Source organism: Aulonocara sp. 'chitande type north' Nkhata Bay, linkage group LG6, assembly GCF_057382095.1.
Source record: "Aulonocara sp. 'chitande type north' Nkhata Bay isolate Kocher_YH1m ecotype deep benthic linkage group LG6, A_spYH_male_GT1.1, whole genome shotgun sequence".
In the NCBI taxonomy this organism is placed as follows: Eukaryota; Metazoa; Chordata; class Actinopteri; order Cichliformes; family Cichlidae; genus Aulonocara; species Aulonocara sp. 'chitande type north' Nkhata Bay.
This window is the reverse complement of record NC_141349.1, coordinates 25,557,644-25,575,137: the sequence shown is the minus strand read 5'-3', so window position 1 is coordinate 25,575,137 and position 17,494 is coordinate 25,557,644. Positions and strand designations below refer to the sequence as shown.

General features: G+C 38.4%; 1 protein-coding gene across 1 annotated transcript; it reads left to right on the top strand.

The window, feature by feature from the left end:
* The first annotated feature begins 1,407 nt into the window (after nucleotides 1-1,407).
* ptpn9b (protein tyrosine phosphatase non-receptor type 9b) lies at nucleotides 1,408-16,491 on the top strand. The gene is made up of 13 exons (XM_086295853.1): nucleotides 1,408-1,505; nucleotides 3,657-3,800; nucleotides 4,609-4,698; nucleotides 4,964-5,088; nucleotides 5,534-5,639; nucleotides 5,812-5,922; nucleotides 6,015-6,877; nucleotides 6,983-7,079; nucleotides 7,504-7,573; nucleotides 11,600-11,678; nucleotides 11,794-11,944; nucleotides 12,200-12,407; nucleotides 13,742-16,491. The coding sequence occupies exons 1-13, from the start codon at nucleotides 1,473-1,475 to the stop codon at nucleotides 13,963-13,965; spliced, it is 2,301 nt and encodes a 766-aa protein (XP_086151979.1). The 5' UTR covers nucleotides 1,408-1,472; the 3' UTR covers nucleotides 13,966-16,491.
* Nucleotides 16,492-17,494: the final 1,003 nt, after the last annotated feature.

Genomic DNA, 17,494 nt, shown 5'->3' with positions numbered 1-17,494 from the left:
CCACTTACGTAAACGTAAAAGTAATACATTCTAAACCTTACTGAACCTTACAATATAAAAGTAAAACTATCCATTACACATAAAATGGGTTCCATAGCCATTCTTTTATGTTATAGTCTATTATCAAATTATTATAAATGAATAAGCAAGTATTTCATATTTGTAGATGCCCAGGGCAGAGGTGATTGAAGTAATTGTATATACTGTTGCGTGGTTTCATTTACTGTACAGCAGTTTATTTTTCTTTTTTCCCCTTTTTCACAATTTAGCTATTCTTCCCCGACCATACCGTATACATGCTGATGACGCAAAGAATACACATTAGTATAATATACCATGTATGTGTAGTGTAAATAAAACTAATACTGATAATTGACAAATTAAATAAAATGTTGTTTAATACATGTTTTATGATGTTTTATGTTTTGGTAAAAATAATTATGCTCCAGGGTATTTACTGAAAAACACATAATGCCTTAAATTCAGAAAAATTACTACATCGTAAAATTTTCGAAAATTAACCCAGAAGGTATTGCGTCTCTTATGAAGTGCTACTTCTTTCCATTTCTTTTCTGGAAATAATGTGTAGAACAATATCGTCCTCTTCTTTTACTATAAGTTGGATATTTTATATCTATTTAGTCTGGTCCTGTTACAGTGAAAGTAAGTCTGCCTATTCAGCAGGGAGGAATAAAATATAGACCAAATATGACAGTAAACATTTATAATGTTTAAAGCTGAATATTCAATTCCGAACTTAAGATGAGTATGATCTACTCTGTTTGCCACGAAAGTGAAATCTGTCAGTCATAGCATAGGCCTTTACTCAAGTCTTCTTTCTTTCCCGTAAGTGCATATGAAATTCTGGGAGGAGCTATTTCCGTGGTTCAGAGAAATACTTAGGAAGTAGTGCCGAGATCCTCTGAACTGTTTACAACTCATATATAGAGTCACGGTTATGTTTGTCATGGTTATGAAGAAAAATATGTATTTTCCTCTGTGCAAAAATTGCTCAATGTGAATATTTGCTTTGTGAAAAATTGCAGGAGATAGATATCATACGATTTAGAGACCATTTGTGGCTGATTGGCGAGTCTATGTATGACTGTATCATAGAAACAATGATTATCCCATACTTGCTAAAATTACTTGCACTTGGATTTTGTTTTACATCTCTGTTCAGATTTTCTCCCTCTAGGCTCATAAAAATTTCCCTGTATGTTAACTATTCTGCTTTAATATAGTCTATAGTTATTTTTACTGACTGTGTTTGGAACACTGTGCTCTAGAGTTACTGGACAGCAAAAGGAAGATGCAGCATGGGGAAAACACTACCATGTTATTCAGTTAATGAAACGCCAGCGGTTTGAGCTGGGGGGGATGTGGGCGGGGCTTAGAAGTCTATCTCTGGCTGCATGGCGTGAGCGAGCGGCTAGTGGGCGCGCCCGCTGCGACGTTGCGGAGGCTTCAACATGGCGGAAGCCCTGACAACTCAGGAGCAGCTGGTAAGAGTCTCTTCGTGATTTTTTTTTTCCTTTTTCGTTTTCTTGTAGTAGTCATTGTGTACAGTCGCCACCCTCAGTTTCTTCTCTAAAGAAGGTTTTTAAAAAAATCAGATTCTGTCGTGCGGTTATTTCTGGGAACGGGGCGGTGTAGTAAACAGCCCCGGCCCGTTCACAAGCCTCCTGTCGACCGACTCCGGTGTGACTGACAGTAGTTAGCATGTGTGTTAGCGCGATGGCGTTTGCTAGTAGTGGAAGGTATCATTTTACCGGCAGTCTGCCTTGAATGCTCACTTCCTGATAACTAGGCATTATGCGGACCACATCGATATGTTCATGAGTCTAAAGTAAATTAACCAGCGACCCACAATTCTTTACAGTTGGCCCTACTCATAGAGCTTGTAGTCACTTAATGGCTTTCGTTAGCCGTCCAGCTACCACATGCAACCTAGCCGCTAGCTAATGGCAGTGGCTATTGTTGACTTGCAGGGAATTTCCTAGACTGCAGTCTTACCAGTCTTTATAAATGATTTCGGGCTGAGCATTAAGGTTAAAAAAGATAAATCGATTGTTGTCTTTATTATTTATTGTCATTTTATACCATGACACGGTTAAAAATGACCAAAACCGCGACTTTGGACGAGTGTTTTGCTACGAGCCAACGAACTAGCAATATCTCGTCTAACGGATTTACTGTGGACAATTCATAGAAATGATCCTCATTGTTGTTGCAATCACTTTCTAGTAAAAGGGGTGGGCCTGAGATAAATGACAAACATGAAATGTCATTCTGCGTTTCTGATTACAGCATTATATTACAGCTTCTGGCCTGATCTTCATCTACTTATGACAAGGTTAACGGATCATTGAGCAAAGTTAAAGGGCATACTTTGGATGCTCCCCAGATTTGCAGATCTTATCTGTTGATAGCTAATCACTTTCGCGCACACAGTAACGTCTGTCAACTAACTGCCCGCTCCACTAACGTTTGTAGATTTTGGCTGCTCGTGTTTGTCGTCTTGGATTACATCTCAACCAAGGGAAAGCGATCATCCTGGTGTTGATGTACCGTTATTGGGTACTAGATTAATTATGTGGTCATGTAATTTAAATATGCCCCCTAAATAATGAGTTTTTCAATAGTTTTTGTCCCACTTAAAAATTTAGGCCCACAGTGATAATTCTCTTGATGTGTTAATACTTTGTATATAAGTATATTTTTTGCCAGTCAAGACCTTGCATCTTTTTGGCATATAATTAAGACTGTGCCAGGAAATGCACACATTTTTCCAAATATTAGTCTTGGATTAGAAAAAATGAAAGTCTGCATTCTGGTTAATTTCCAGTATGCATCAATTATATAGTTATTTGTTATAATTCATCTATTTTCTGCATAGGAAAAAGATATATACAGAGGCAGTAAAAACACCAGAAAAAAACAGTTTTGTTACTTATGGTTTCATAAAAAAAGTATAATAAAGACATTTTTATCAAATTATTTTCTTTGTAAAAAGGGAAAATGCATACATTTCTATTAAATAATGTAACAGACTCATGTGTTTAGTCATTCTCCAAAATCCCACGAGCCATTTAAACAAAACAAAGAAAACCCTGCACTGACATTTTCACATGGATAGTGCCACATGTTGGATGAGCATCTCTTTTGTTTAGGGCTACAATTAATAACAAATTTCATTATGAGACAAGGTGCTTAAGCATTTGGATGGGTTACGTTTGCCAAAAAACACCCGGTGGAGAAACACGGTTTTTTGAATCATGTTTACAATGGATGTCCATTTCTTTGTCCTTATTTGTGCACATATATAAAGCTTCTTTGTGTATAGCTGAAAAGTTAATTGTTGTCCCCATTTTTATACTTTTCTCCTGGTGCATTCAAATTTGGAGGATGGATGCAGAGTACTTGGAGCAAACAAGCTGACTGTTGTCTCTTGGCACATGAGTGCTTTTGTTGATAGTATCTTCCAGTAGCGCACACTTCACACAAAATTGTGTACTTTTCTTGTTATGTCAGCAATCATTCCCATATTATCTTTTGTTTTTTATGGATATCTTTCAAAGCCATATAAAGTTTTACACACAATCTCTCTTTTTTATTTTCTTAACGTGTGCCCATCTTTTCCCGTGTCTTTTCAGGCTGTAGAGGAGTTCCTGAGTGAGGTGCGGAGCAGGGAGCAGCCTCACAGCGCTGGGCTCGTCTCTCAACCTACAGCTGTTAAGTTTCTTATGGCCCGCAAGTTTGACGTCTCCAGAGCCATCGATCTTTTCCAAGCATACAAGGTATGGCATTGTTTCAACTAGTGACAGCAACATCTGTTTACCTTCTGTCGTCACGCGAACCCCATCGGGCTTAATTTGTGCAAAATAGTTCCAATTTTTCAGGTAAATATCACACATTGAATTTGTAATGATTTCTTAAGTGGTGTTTAGATATAAAATATAATAATCCTTAAAAATAATCATAGGCTTGTTTGTAAATGCAGGAAATCTTTCAAATGCATAGTGTTAATGCCCTATAAGTATATCTAATGACAGGGTTTCTGTTGGGGGGGGAAAAAACCACAAGTTAGTTCACAGGTTATTACATCTCTCAATGTTAAACATTAAAATATAATTATAGTTATAACATGTAATTATTGACGCTTAAATAGTTATCTATTATCTGTTAAAGTTAAAAAAAAAATGAACTGGAGTGGTATTTGTATCGCACTCAAGCAGAGCGCTAAGAGAGCTTTTGCACCATAACCAGCATTCACTAATTAACACATTCATACTGCACTTTTTTGTATGTCTTTAAATGCTTTTTACTTCTCACACACCTATGAATCACAATGCCCTGAACATACTTGTATAATACAGTGTATATAAAAATGTATGTTAATCTAATACATGCTAGCACTTTAGTGGAATAATTGAGTTCTGTTTAAAAACCAAAAACAACCCTTGAGTTGCAAGTTAATAAACTGGCTTTTGTAATACACAGACTAACAACTGAATACTGTTAAGTGTTTGTATACATACTAAGTCATCTATAAGCTTATGACTTTCCCCTGTCTCTCCTGTGTCTATCTTCATGTATGAAAATTAGAACACAAGAATCAAAGAGGGCATAATCAATATCAACCCTGACGAGGAGCCCCTACGCTCTGAGCTGCTGAGTGGCAAATTTACAGTCCTGGTGAGTGATAAAGCAATGATAAGTCACTTAACATAAAAGGAACTGTAGCTTATCATTTTGAATTAACACCCAAGAATACACAGAAAATTATGCAAGGTGGTGCTGGTCGTTAAAAAAGAGTTTTGTGTGTTTCTGTATGTGCATGTCACAGGGCTCATGTAAGCTTATTTTTGTATTTCTATGAATAGAAATGAAGTAAAGTTTTTATTTTCGATAAATTGATTTGCAGTGGTGCAACATGGTGATCTGTTAATATTTTTCCTAGCCTGGCCGAGACGCAAAAGGTGCTGCTGTAGCACTCTTCACCGCTCGACTTCATCGACCAGACCTCACCACCCATAAAGCTGTTCTCCAGGCCATCATCTACCAGCTAGACAAAGCCATAGAGAGGTAAAGCGTGAACCATAAATAAACAGTTTCCTATGACACTTTATCGTGTTATTTTGATCTGGTACAACAGTTCGTCCCCTGTGCTCTGATGTTAATTCATAAAGATAGAAATATCGATAAATGGGTTAATCATTAGCGTAACATGAAAAGTCCCTGATTGAAGACCAGGAGGAGGTATAAACACAGTCTGTCACAAGCTAGTCTATTTCATATGCCGATCTTAAGCCCACATAAATGGGAGGGTTGTGTCAGGAAGAGCATCCAACATAAAAATCTCTTGCTTTAGTGATTGATTTGAATAAAGGATCAGTTGAAAGGATCAGTTGAAAGTACCTTTAGAAATATAAAATAACTAAATGAAACACAGGAATTATAATAGATAAAAGTGTATTTTTAAGCACATTTATTTTGCTCTTTAACTGTAAAGATCTTCATTTCTTTATAGTGTTCAAACTCAAAGGGATGGGCTCATATTTATTTACGACATGACCAACTCCAGTTATGGAAATTTTGACTATGAGCTCTGTGTCAAGATTCTCAATTTGCTCAAGGTAAATATAAGGAGCATTTTTTTTTTCTCACGTTGTGTTTGATGATCTTGGAATTCAAAAATGCTTTTCGCCTTGTTTTTTTTTTTTTTTTTTTAAATATTTCATTATATTTTTATAGTGAAAAATAATTATATATTATATAATATATAATAAAAATATTTTCATTTTGCAGGGGGCCTTTCCAGCTCGTCTAAAATGTGTCTTCATTGTGTCCTCACCTCTTTGGTTTCGAGCACCTTTCGCGGTTCTTCGCCTCTTTGTACGCGAGAAGCTGAGAGAAAGGGTGTGTCTCTTAGTTTCATCAAGAATTTGCATCATGTATAAGATGTTTGTTGTTCATTATTTAATACTTACTTTTGTTTTTCTCCTCACCAGGTCTGCACAGTGAAAGCTCATGAGTTGGCAAGTCATATCCCAGTTTCCTCCCTCCCTGAACACCTGGGTGGGACATCCCAGTATAACCACGTGGCTTGGATTCAATCCTGTGTTAATGTAAACACAAACATTGTTCAGGGTGACACAAAAGAACATGACTGCGTGGGAAGCCTGTTGCGCTCTTATAGCTTAGAGAATAGCAACACAAGTGTAGATGCAACACTGTCCCACGCCCATATAAATACACAAATAGGTCCTGAGATAGCTGTGGCTAACTCTAACTGCTATGATGACAGCAACGCAAACCCACACAACCACTGTGTTGTGGAGAGCAGGACTCGAGGCCAAGGCCAGCACCAACATAGTCCAAATTCTGCTGTGGACAAATCGCAAGTGAACCACCAACACTGGAATGGCTCAGCAGTGAGCGGAGCCAACATGGCTGTCATTGGCTCCAGCGCCAATGCTAACATTAATGGTAGTGGCTGCCAAGCTCCTCCCCAATCAGACACTCCCCCTGATACACCCCTCTCAAAGAAAACTGATGGGGCTGTGGTGAGTGGCAGTGAGGGTATAGAGGAGGAGTATGAGGAGGGTGAGGAGGAAGGAGTGCCTCCGTTGCCTCAGAAATCTCAGCCTCGTCCACCCAACCAGCCTTCCTCAAAATCCCCACCGCTGTCCTCATCTTGGGGTCCTGATGATGAGAACCACTGCATGGAGGTGTCTGTTCACATGCCAGAGCAGGGAGCCATGACGGTGCATGACCTGGTGGAGTATGTGAAGAGGAAGAAGAAGAGAGGGATCTATCAAGAGTATGAGGAGATCCGCAAGGAGCCTCCTGCAGGCACCTTTGACTACTCTAAGTAAGACTTGTCAAGCTCTTATATTTTGTGTGTCTGAATTAAATGTATAATATCAGCCAGAGCTTCAGTTTGTTATGTAGCCTCACATTAGACTCATCTTTGCAGGAAATTGTCCAATCAGGTCAAGAACAGGTACAGTGATGTTCTCTGCCTCGACCAGTCACGAGTGCGACTGTGCCCACTCTCTAATGATGAGGATGAGGTAATAATTCATCTGTAGATACATTTCAATCAATAAATTATAAGTACGATACTAATACAATATTATTGTTTATCTCTGGGAATTAGTGAAGATTGCATTAGCATTTAGCTGAGATGAAATTCATGTTTATCATTCGCAGCTGAAAGTATCTTATTAATTTAAGACATTGAATGTTGGCCCAGTCTGTGTATTCAAAATGTTTTGAATACAGGTGTATCTGTGTTTTGGGGTTTGTTTGTTTTTTCAGTTTTTGTTGTTGTTGTTGTTGTTGGTTTTGTTCTTTTTTTAGACAGTGGTCTAAGTGTAGAATTATTTACTACAATTAAGGTTATGCACACTTTTTTTTTTTTAAACTGTAATGTGTAGCATCTTCTTATCCAAGGCAAAATAACTGAACGGTGAATCGCTCTGCTGTGTTTTGCAGACATCAGATTACATTAATGCTAGTTTCATGGATGGGTACAAGAGGAGCAACGCCTACATCGCTACTCAGGGTGAGAAGCTGTTCACATAAGTTCCTGCTTTACTCTTTATTGCTTGTAGTTTTGCATATTTTTATGATATAATGAGATGATTCCTTGAACAGCTCTTATCTTTCAATGAATGTAATTCTAAGTGCTTTAACTGGAAAACTGCATGACTCCTTCAGATATTTGTTTATTATGTTCTGGTCGTGATGTACGTCAAATGCCTCTAATGGGATTGTGAGATTGAATGGAGTGTGAAGATCCAAAGTGCCTCAACCCTTTTGAGCAATACTGTAGTTCTCCATACTGTGTAAAGAACTACAGTATGGATAATACTATAAATAGTACATGAGCTATTATCGCTGTTGCTCTCTTTATTCTTTTATTGTTTTGTCTGATCTCTACTGACTGCAACTGATCAGTCTTTCACTTTACTAACTTTCATTATTTTGGAATCTCAGCTGGCCGCATTGACAGATTTATCTTTTACATATGCCAGCTTTGCTCCCACTTCTCACCTCTTTTAGTCTAGAGCCGTACTCTGTTTCATCACCACCAATAATGTGACTTGCCAAGCTGTTTGTATGGTTTGTGCTTGCTCGGACTTCCCAGTCCGTCATACTTAATCCATCAACAGCAGTTCTTTAGTACATAGCCGCTTAGCTCCTACAGCTGTGGTTTTACCTTTCCGACTCTCTGTCGCTATTACATTTCTACCTGGAAGTATGTCTGTCTGTCAGAGATGTATTCATCCCAGCGAAATTTCACGTTGACTGCTGGGAGATTTTAGTATGGATATTATCTGTATGTATATTAAAATACAGCAGTCTCTATCAGTAGTCAGTGTAAAATTTCCATATGGATAATATCATACAATATCAATAAGGATAAGCAGAAGAGGATGGGTAATGTTCTCATGCTGGACTTTACATTTTACTAAGATAGCTTTTGACTGATTATCTTTTAATGGCTATTTAACTCTATCCAAGACAAATGTTCAACATGTCACTTCATTTTAAGGGCATTAAATAGTCTTTCGGGTGTCATTGACAGCCTTCCCACCATAAACTCTTAACCTACCCCCGATGGTCTTCTTGGACTTTTAGATGCTCTTGCTTTAAAAACATAGGTTGTTTTTCTCCCCATCATGGTTTACTTCTGAATTATGCAAAGTGGTAGCAAAAAACCTATCTCTTGGAACACCACTACAAAAGAGTTGGATTTTGTTGTTCACAAAGAAATGTACAATAACCACATTCTTCATTAGAAGGATGCACGCTATCTACAGAAAAATCTACTTGGTACACAGATCTAATCAGTAGGGGTGCAACGATATTCGTATCGATATTGAACCGTTCGATACAGTGCTTTCGGTTCGGTACGCATATGTATCAAACAATACAATTTTTTTCAATTTTTTTTTTTTTCAATTTTTTTTTTTTTTTTTTTTTTTCTGTCCCGTTTGGATCTATAGCCATCAGAATTGTTGTCTTGAGGCCAAGAAAGATGCCAAGAGGATTTATTTTAAGTGGATCATCATATTGGTCCATTTGATTGACCTTTATTATAATTATGAATTTATTTTATTTTCAGTTGCAAACGGGACAGACATGACTGTGGGATAGGACAGGGGGAAAGAATGAAAGAAAGAGGGGGAGAGAAAGAAAGAAAACCAAAGGGGAGAAAAAAAAAGAACAATACAAAATTTGTAATTTATTTTATCAACTTTTCTTCTGACGATGCTGTCTGTGTTGAGCGCTCAGTGAATCTGCATTTGACTACTCCGCCTAGGCTCGAGAGTGCAGCCTAGGCGGAGTAGTCGAACGCAGATTCACTGAGCACTCAACACAGACAGCATGGTCAGAAGGAAGAGCGCAGGGCAAGCTAGCGAGACAGAAGTGGACCTCCCCACCCTCATTCAGATCTGGCGTTTGGAATTATTTTGGTTTTCATGTGACGTATGACCCTGAAGGTAAGCTAGTCATGGACTAAAGTAAAACAGTATGTTGGATGTGCCATGCAATGCTCAATTACATGGGTGGGAGCTAGTGTGTTAGCGCAGTTAGCTCGTTAACGTGTTGGCCGTCTAGCCCCTCTGTATAGGGTAGCTCGTTAACGGAGATTTGCCGTGTTGTGGCGTTAAGGTTATTTCAACGAGATTAACCTGAAAGCACTAGTGGGAACACAACGAATATGACTGCACATTTACACCGACATCATCCTAGTGCAAAGACAAAAACAACAAGCATGCATGCTACAAACTTTAGCCGAGTCATTTAGACAGCTGTTAGCACAGGATTCTCCTTATGGAGACCTGATATGTTTAATATGCTGCTGAGAATATAGCCCAGAAGAAGCGGATAGTATAGCTTTTATTTTGGAAAGAGACATTTCTCTGTAATAAACTCTCTTTTCCAAAGATGAGTGATTCCTCAATCAGATACAGGGCTCGCAATATCGCTAGCCCGACGTCCCGGGGCTATCTCTGCCCTGCCTGTCGGGCTATTGTAGGAAGGAAAAATATATGTCAATGCTTTTGCATTCTTTCAGAAATGTAGCTGGGTAATTATGTCATTGGGTGAGCCACTGTCAATATGTGACATATTGAAATCGTGTTTGAATTTGCGCTTGTTTTTTTGCTTTCACTTTGCAATCGTGCGAACTGTGTATAGAGAGCGACAGCACTGATCTGTGAGTGATGATAATTTGTGCACCAATTCCTCTGACATCGTCTTATTAATTGTTAGCTTACTATGCAAACATGACAAGTGAAATCTCCCGCAGCTTAAACATGTGAGAGGTTGATCGCGCAGAGAATCGCTGAGCTTATGTGAGTGCGGCAGGATATATATTTCACTACGATGACCTGGATGATTGAGAACCTTCACAGACAGATATATATTTTAGTTCTGCTGAGCCAAATAAGACAGGTCAGGGTGAAGAAGTGACAGCCAAAGAAAAGCTTACCACAAAACGGAGAAGTTATGACAAATCAGACTATAAGGCAAAAAGAAAGTGCAGCTTTATGGTTTCATGGACAAAAGAATTTCTGTGGCTGCAATATGACGAGCTAAATAACAACACGCACAAGGGTTAGGGTTAAATTTAAAAACTGTACTTTTGTGTTAAAATATATATACAATTTTAATAAATGACAAATTAAAAAGGCATGAACATTTTTTTTTTGTATCGAAAAAATATCGAACCGTGACACCAAAGTATCGAACCGAACCGAACCGTGAATTTTGTGTATCGTTGCACCCCTACTAATCAGCTCAGGTCAAGGGAGCAAAGGACCCTTTTCTGAATGGTCAGGAACATAATAACCTGGCTCTGCTGCCTCATCCTTACCCACCCTCTTACTGTAATTCTTTGATGTTATTTTTAAAATGTCAAAATAGACTAGATTTACCAGCAGCTGATCACTAACACTTCCTGTAATTTTCCTCCTCCCGTTTCCCTCACTTTCGTTCCCTTTTTAGTTTGAAACTTCCCTCTGCTCACAACCAGTATCATTCCTTGTTTATGTTCCTCATTGATTACTGTAACGTCTTTCTTTTTTGTTTCTCTATCAAGTCCATCCACAAATGTTATCTGGTCCCAATTGCTAGTGGTCATATCATAACCAGAACTCCCTCCATAAGTCATTTAGTAAAACTTCATTGACAAAATCACATTTAAATTTGTCTTTTATTCATCAAGATTCTGCTCCTCACCTTTTAAGCTGTTCCATAAACTTGCTTTGCAGTACCTCTCTTCTACTCTCAGATCCTGCACCGTGCCTCTGGAACTCCCTCTCAGACATCTGTAATATTGGCATTAATCCACTTTAAAATTTCCCCTCAAAACTCTCTTCTTTAAACTGGCATATTCACCTTTAACTGTCACATGAACCCTCTGTTCTTAATTAGCTTATATATTGTAAAATAGTTTTATTGTCATTGATACTTCCTTGGTTACCATTTTTTAAACTCTTCTGTGTAAGTTGAGCTTTAGTGTTTTGAAAGACGCCTAAAATAAAATGTGTCGTTATTATCATCTTGTGTCCCTCAGGTCCTTTGCCAAAAACCTTTGCTGACTTCTGGAGGATGGTTTGGGAACAGATGGTACTTATCATTGTAATGACCACCAGGTGAGACTCCAGTTTGGATTGCTGATGTAAACTTTAATGTAAGGATTTTTACAAATGATGGCACATTATTGATGTGTTGTGAATGAGATGAAAATGGATTTACTGTGTCTCTCAGGGTGGTGGAGCGTGGACGTGTCAAATGTGGACAATACTGGCCTCTTGAGGAGGGCAGGACTGAACAGCATGGATACTTCTTGGTCAGGAATACACACATCCAAGTGTTTCAGGACTTCAAACTTTCCCATCTTGAACTGTACAACACACAGGTAGAGCACACGTGTAGTTTACATTTCTTTAACTCAGTTTAAGTCTTTTGAGATGAAAAACTGAGATAGGAGTTTCATTTGTCAATTAAGAGTTTCTAAAGAGTTTCTTTAAATTGTGAGAATGCTTTGTCAGTAGAAACTGTAGAAATCACCATATCTTATTTTCCAAAACGGCTTAAACATGCCAACTCACAAGAAAGAAGTGACTATCTTCTCTCTTTATCTGCTCTCCTGTGAAACCGTCTGACCTTTTAGTCTGGAGAGAGGCGGGAAGTGTGCCACTACCTCTATGTCAGCTGGCCGGACTTCGGAGTGCCCAAGAGTGCTTCTGCTATGTTGGACTTCCGTGAACATGTTCTGCAAAGGAGGGAAGCTGCAGTCCAGACCTTGGGATCCACCTGGAGAGGGCCTCCAGGGGGCCCCCCTGTGGTTGTGCATTGCAGTGCTGGCATTGGCCGTACAGGTAAAAACTATGGATGCTCTTGGCAGCTAATTTCTTAATCGACCAATTAAGGGGGAAAAAATTGACTAATCTAAAACTAAGAAACACTCAGATATCAAGTTAAATCTGAGAACCCTTCAATGGATAACCATTAAAACATTGACATCATTAATCCCGTTCTTCAATAATATATCTTGCTTAACTGTGCAGCACCTAACATTATCAACATTGAACATTGTATTCCAAATAGACAAGGAAGAGGGAAAAACACTGAAAATAAACCTTTCAAGTTAGAGTTGCGGCTCTAATTTGAGCCCCTCCTGAATGACTGAACTCGTCACCCTATCGCTAAGGGACAGCCCATCCACCCTTAAAGATCATTTTTGCTGCTTGTATCTACAATCTCATTCTTTTGCTTTTAAAAGAATAAGAGTGTTAACAAAAGATCAGACCTAGAGCAACATATTTATGGTCTTTCTCAATATTGATGCTCCATCTGGTGGCAGATGGCTGCATAACATTTAGTACATAGCAATTTACCAGCACTGGGCATCAATTCAAATGTTTACAATTAGATTACACTACTAGCACGTCTGGTACCGACTAGTAACACTAGGGATGATTAGTTGTGTAGTTGAATAGTTGCACACATCCTAGTAAAGATGTCGTCATCTGATTTAAATACTTTAAATATAGATTTATAGCGCTCTTATGCATCTTAAAGTAATCTCATCTGAGAGTTTTACTTTACTATTTGAACCTGGAGCCGGTGCCACTTTAAATAAATGGTAGCTAACCTTTAAATAGCCCAAGAAATTGGTTATTAAGTTTAAAGCACAGAAGACAGTAAAGCAATCTGCATCTGTCCCATAACACTTAAGTATTTTTTTACAGTGCCTGTTTAGCTCAGAGGGCTGATACTGTGTAAAAAGCTTCTCTTTAAGTTAAAGGAAATCCCTGCAGCCAGCTGAAGTGGGAGGACATGTTGGTCAATCTTCAGCCTGTTATTTTAAAAGTACCTCACCAGTGTGTGAGCCACTTTTGTGTCTTTATATATCAGTGCCACTGCCTTGCCTTCCTAATTGTAATTCATGCAGTTGATATACAAAATTAAAATCCCACCAAATGTGAATCTGGTAAACAAATGTAAGGTATTGTGTATGCAGGTCGTATTGCCTTGTATTATTTAGACAATGACTTTTACTTGAATTACCTCTTCCCTTCTGCTGAGCTGTAGTCCTAACTTTTGCATTTATTTTTAGGTTTTAATCTGTTGTCTTGTGTCCAACAAAAACCTTTTTAATTGAGTTCTTTTAAGTGTAACTTCTCGATATTCATCCCTCATGGCTGTTTAGGCACATTCTGCACACTGGACATCTGCCTGTCCCAGCTGGAGGATGTTGGCACAGTAGATGTCTGTCAGACGGTGCGGCGGATGCGTACACAGAGGGCTTTCAGCATCCAGACCTGGGATCAGTACTATTTCTGCTACACAGCAATCATTGAGTATGCCCAGCGGAATGGGAAGCTGAGCCCAGTGCAGTGGTCTGACTCAGAGCTAGAGACTGACAGCGAGTGAGAGACATACGGAGGGTAATTAGATGAACAGAACAGTCAATCTAAGCAGAAGTCATAGGAATGAGAGTGAGGAGTGGCAATTCTGAGTACATAAAGGAGATGACTCTTCAGACATAACAGAGAAGAGGCACAAGATGGCAGACTCCCACAGTTGCTCTTCCTTCTTCCCACGAGTTGATAAACTGAGAAGGCAAAGAGCTGGAGAAGAAAATTCAGTGCAGTGGAAACTGCATTGACGAGCAAGCTGGCCTGCCAATTTCCAAGCCCCTTTTTAAAAAATTTAGCAAACTACAGGGGGTTTGGCCTGCCCCGAACCTGTGTTGTCGACAAAAGCAGTGTACGAGTAGCATTTTTATATTGACTTGCACATGAGAAATGACAAACTTGAACCTTACCCCTAAAAGCCCTCCAAACCCGAATCTTTGGTCCTTTTTGTATTTCTTGTCTCTTCTCAACTCTGAACAAATCTGTGACTGCAGATAAAATGTGTGGGGTATGAAAAGGTGAAACTTGAAAACATTTCTTTTTGTTTTTTCTTGGTTCTCTTTGAGAGAGTGTTTGTGACAGATCAGTGTGTGAGCCATTTAGTCCATTTCCATGTTTTTTTGTGTTTTTTTTGGGGGGGGGGGGGTTCCCATGTTAATTTTTTCTATGGTGCATTTTCTATGTGAGTTTCATATTTGTGCATATGTAGACTAACTTTTAAAAGCCAAAGTCCGCAATCTGAATGCTTGGATGTACTCCTTACTGAGATATTATAGACTGAAGCCCATGTATATTCTTGTAACATACATTTATACATTATTGTGCATAATAACAATTTCTGAAATAACAGCAAAAAAAGCCTTGTTTAATATAATTGACTTAACTTTGAGGAAAGAATTCCTGTGTAGCGAGCCAGGCTATGACAAAATATAGAAGAGTTCTGGTTTTAAACTAATGTTGTATTTCAAATCTCTGATTTGTCAGGTCTAACATCGTCTTTACTGTTGGAGCGTTCTGATTGGACGATCTTAAGTAATTTGGCCTTAACTTGATTCACTGCCTCGTCCTTCTAAGACCCTGAACCATACCTTTAAACTGTACACTTTTATTTCCTCCCGTGGTTCTCCTTTTTTTCAATCTGACTCTTGACACCACAACTGTTGTTTGATTCCTGAGGTATGCTCTCCCTCAGATAATTGTGCCTTCACGTTTTCCTTAGCTTAATGTCTCGCTAGTAAGTAAAACCCAAACTAGTGCACTTGCATAAAACATGTTAACTTTGTGCCACACAGGACCCCCACATTTTGCCTATAAGTCCTGTACATAGCACACTATGTATAAATGACAAAGTAGTGAGTTATCTGGGAGTTAGCTTTGAGACGTGGTTATTATTTTATCATTTGACCTCAGGGGGTGTTTTTGTCTAGTGTCAAAGATCCATTTCTGGGTTTGCCTCTGGTAAATTATCATTTAAGGAAAAAAATCTATATCAACTTTATTTTGTATTTTTTACTGTATTGTATCCTACTGTATTTATGTCTTTGTACAACTTCTACATTATTGAAAATCCGTGAATGTTGGTACGATGCAACAAAGAATAACAGACCAGTTATTGCATTTGATAAGCTGAACAAATCGAACGAGGAGTGAACTATATATATTTTTCTTTGTTGTTCACAATGACATTGAGGTGGAAACTGTCACTTGCCATAGTATTTTCAGAACTGACTTGTATAAATGGTGATTGTTCAAGTTTTGGACAATAAGGGGTTGGGATGGGGGTGAGGTAGGGTAGGGATCAGGTAAGCTAACTTGTGTTTTTAGAGAGTTTATCATAGAAACGGTAACGTTAACATCCAACTGTCTGGTCCCCTTATGCCAAGGACAAAGCAAAAACAAACAAAAAACCTATTAAGAGCAGAAAATGGCAAAAAAAAAAAAAAGGACATGTGGCTACATTTCTGTTCATATAAATATATATCTATATATTATTATGGGATAAAGTTTATCAGCATGGATAGAGCCTTGAATGTTTTTGGGGTACTGGTGTCCGAGCAATTTAGTAAAGACTTTTTTTTTTTTTTTGGTGAATGTGGACCTTGCATCCTTCAATGCCAAAGGCCTAGGCTCAATCTGAAAGTGTTTTCCTGTCACACATCCTCAACAGCCTGCAAGCATGGACTTACTGGTGCAGTCTTGCATCCACGGACACCGAAAGACCCTGGAGCACCTTGGGAACATTGCTAATAAATATGTATAGCTAAAAAAAAGTGGGAGAGTGGGTATGCAAGAGTTTTGATCCCTGTGCTACATTTAATTTGTTTTGTAAGAAACTGAGAATGCAATGTGCATTTGTCACTAGTGTTCATTTAATGTCTCTTTTTGTGCTTGAAGTTCATGCGATTGAATTACAGCCTTTTACATGCTGTCAGCCCAGCTGTCCCATTAAAGAAATGGTCTTACTATCTTAAATGGATACAAAGCTAATGTGATCTCTTGGCTGAAAAAGAGTATTGCAAAGATTAAATGTGTAGTAAGAACATGTCCACCTTTTTCTCTTTCATTGAAATTGGAGTTACAAAATTGCTTTCACATACAGAAATGGGTTGATGAGATCTTTGAAGTATTAAGCATTCAGCTAACAGTCTGTGGTCTGCTCTTTGCACTAGTGCAGAAATGTAACAGTTTAAGTATTAGTTACTCTAGTGCAAATGTAATGTACTCGAGTTCCCTCGTAGTTCTACTTCACACCTCCATTACTTTCACTCCACATTATTTATTGGTTATGGTGTGGCGCAGATATTTTAATTAAGGCATGTAACTGAGACTGAGATTCTAAAATATGAGGCATAACTTTATATTAAAAGTCCACCTCAACCTACTTATCTTCCACATTAATGCATCATGGTAAAAACCTTAGGCATTACTCCATCTAAAATAACAGTTTCCAGTTAAACTGAGGTCTTGCAAAGTTATCTGAGATCCTGTGTTACAGTTTAAATATTTTCACACTGTTAGGCTTTGGAATCACGATTAGGTTTTAAGGATTCTGTTTACGCCCTATGACAGCTGGGATAGGCTCCAGCGCCCCCCCGCGACCCTGAAAAGGATAAGCGGAAGCGAATGGATGGACGGATGGATGGATTCTGTTTAGATCCCTTCACACTGCCAGTTCAAAACAGTATGACATAAATAAAGAATGGGTGACGATGTGACAACTAAGATAGTCAATTAGATACCTAAGCATGTGGAGAAAACACAAGGGGGAAAAAACTATATAAGAACTACAAAAATAAAGTACAACTACCAAAACCTTTTGCACAGAGAGCGTCACCATTAAGAACCCCATCTTTATGAAAATGAAAAGTTACCACCACTAATTTAGCATGTTTCAATGTAGCCATTATTATGTAGTATTACTAACAGACGTTAAGGACATTTTAGTTAAAAGAAAATCATGTTGAGCAAAATCTGCCAGTTGTAGATTAATTTCTTGCTATAGACCCTTCAATGGCTAAACTCGTCAGTGGTTCCAGAATTGGGCA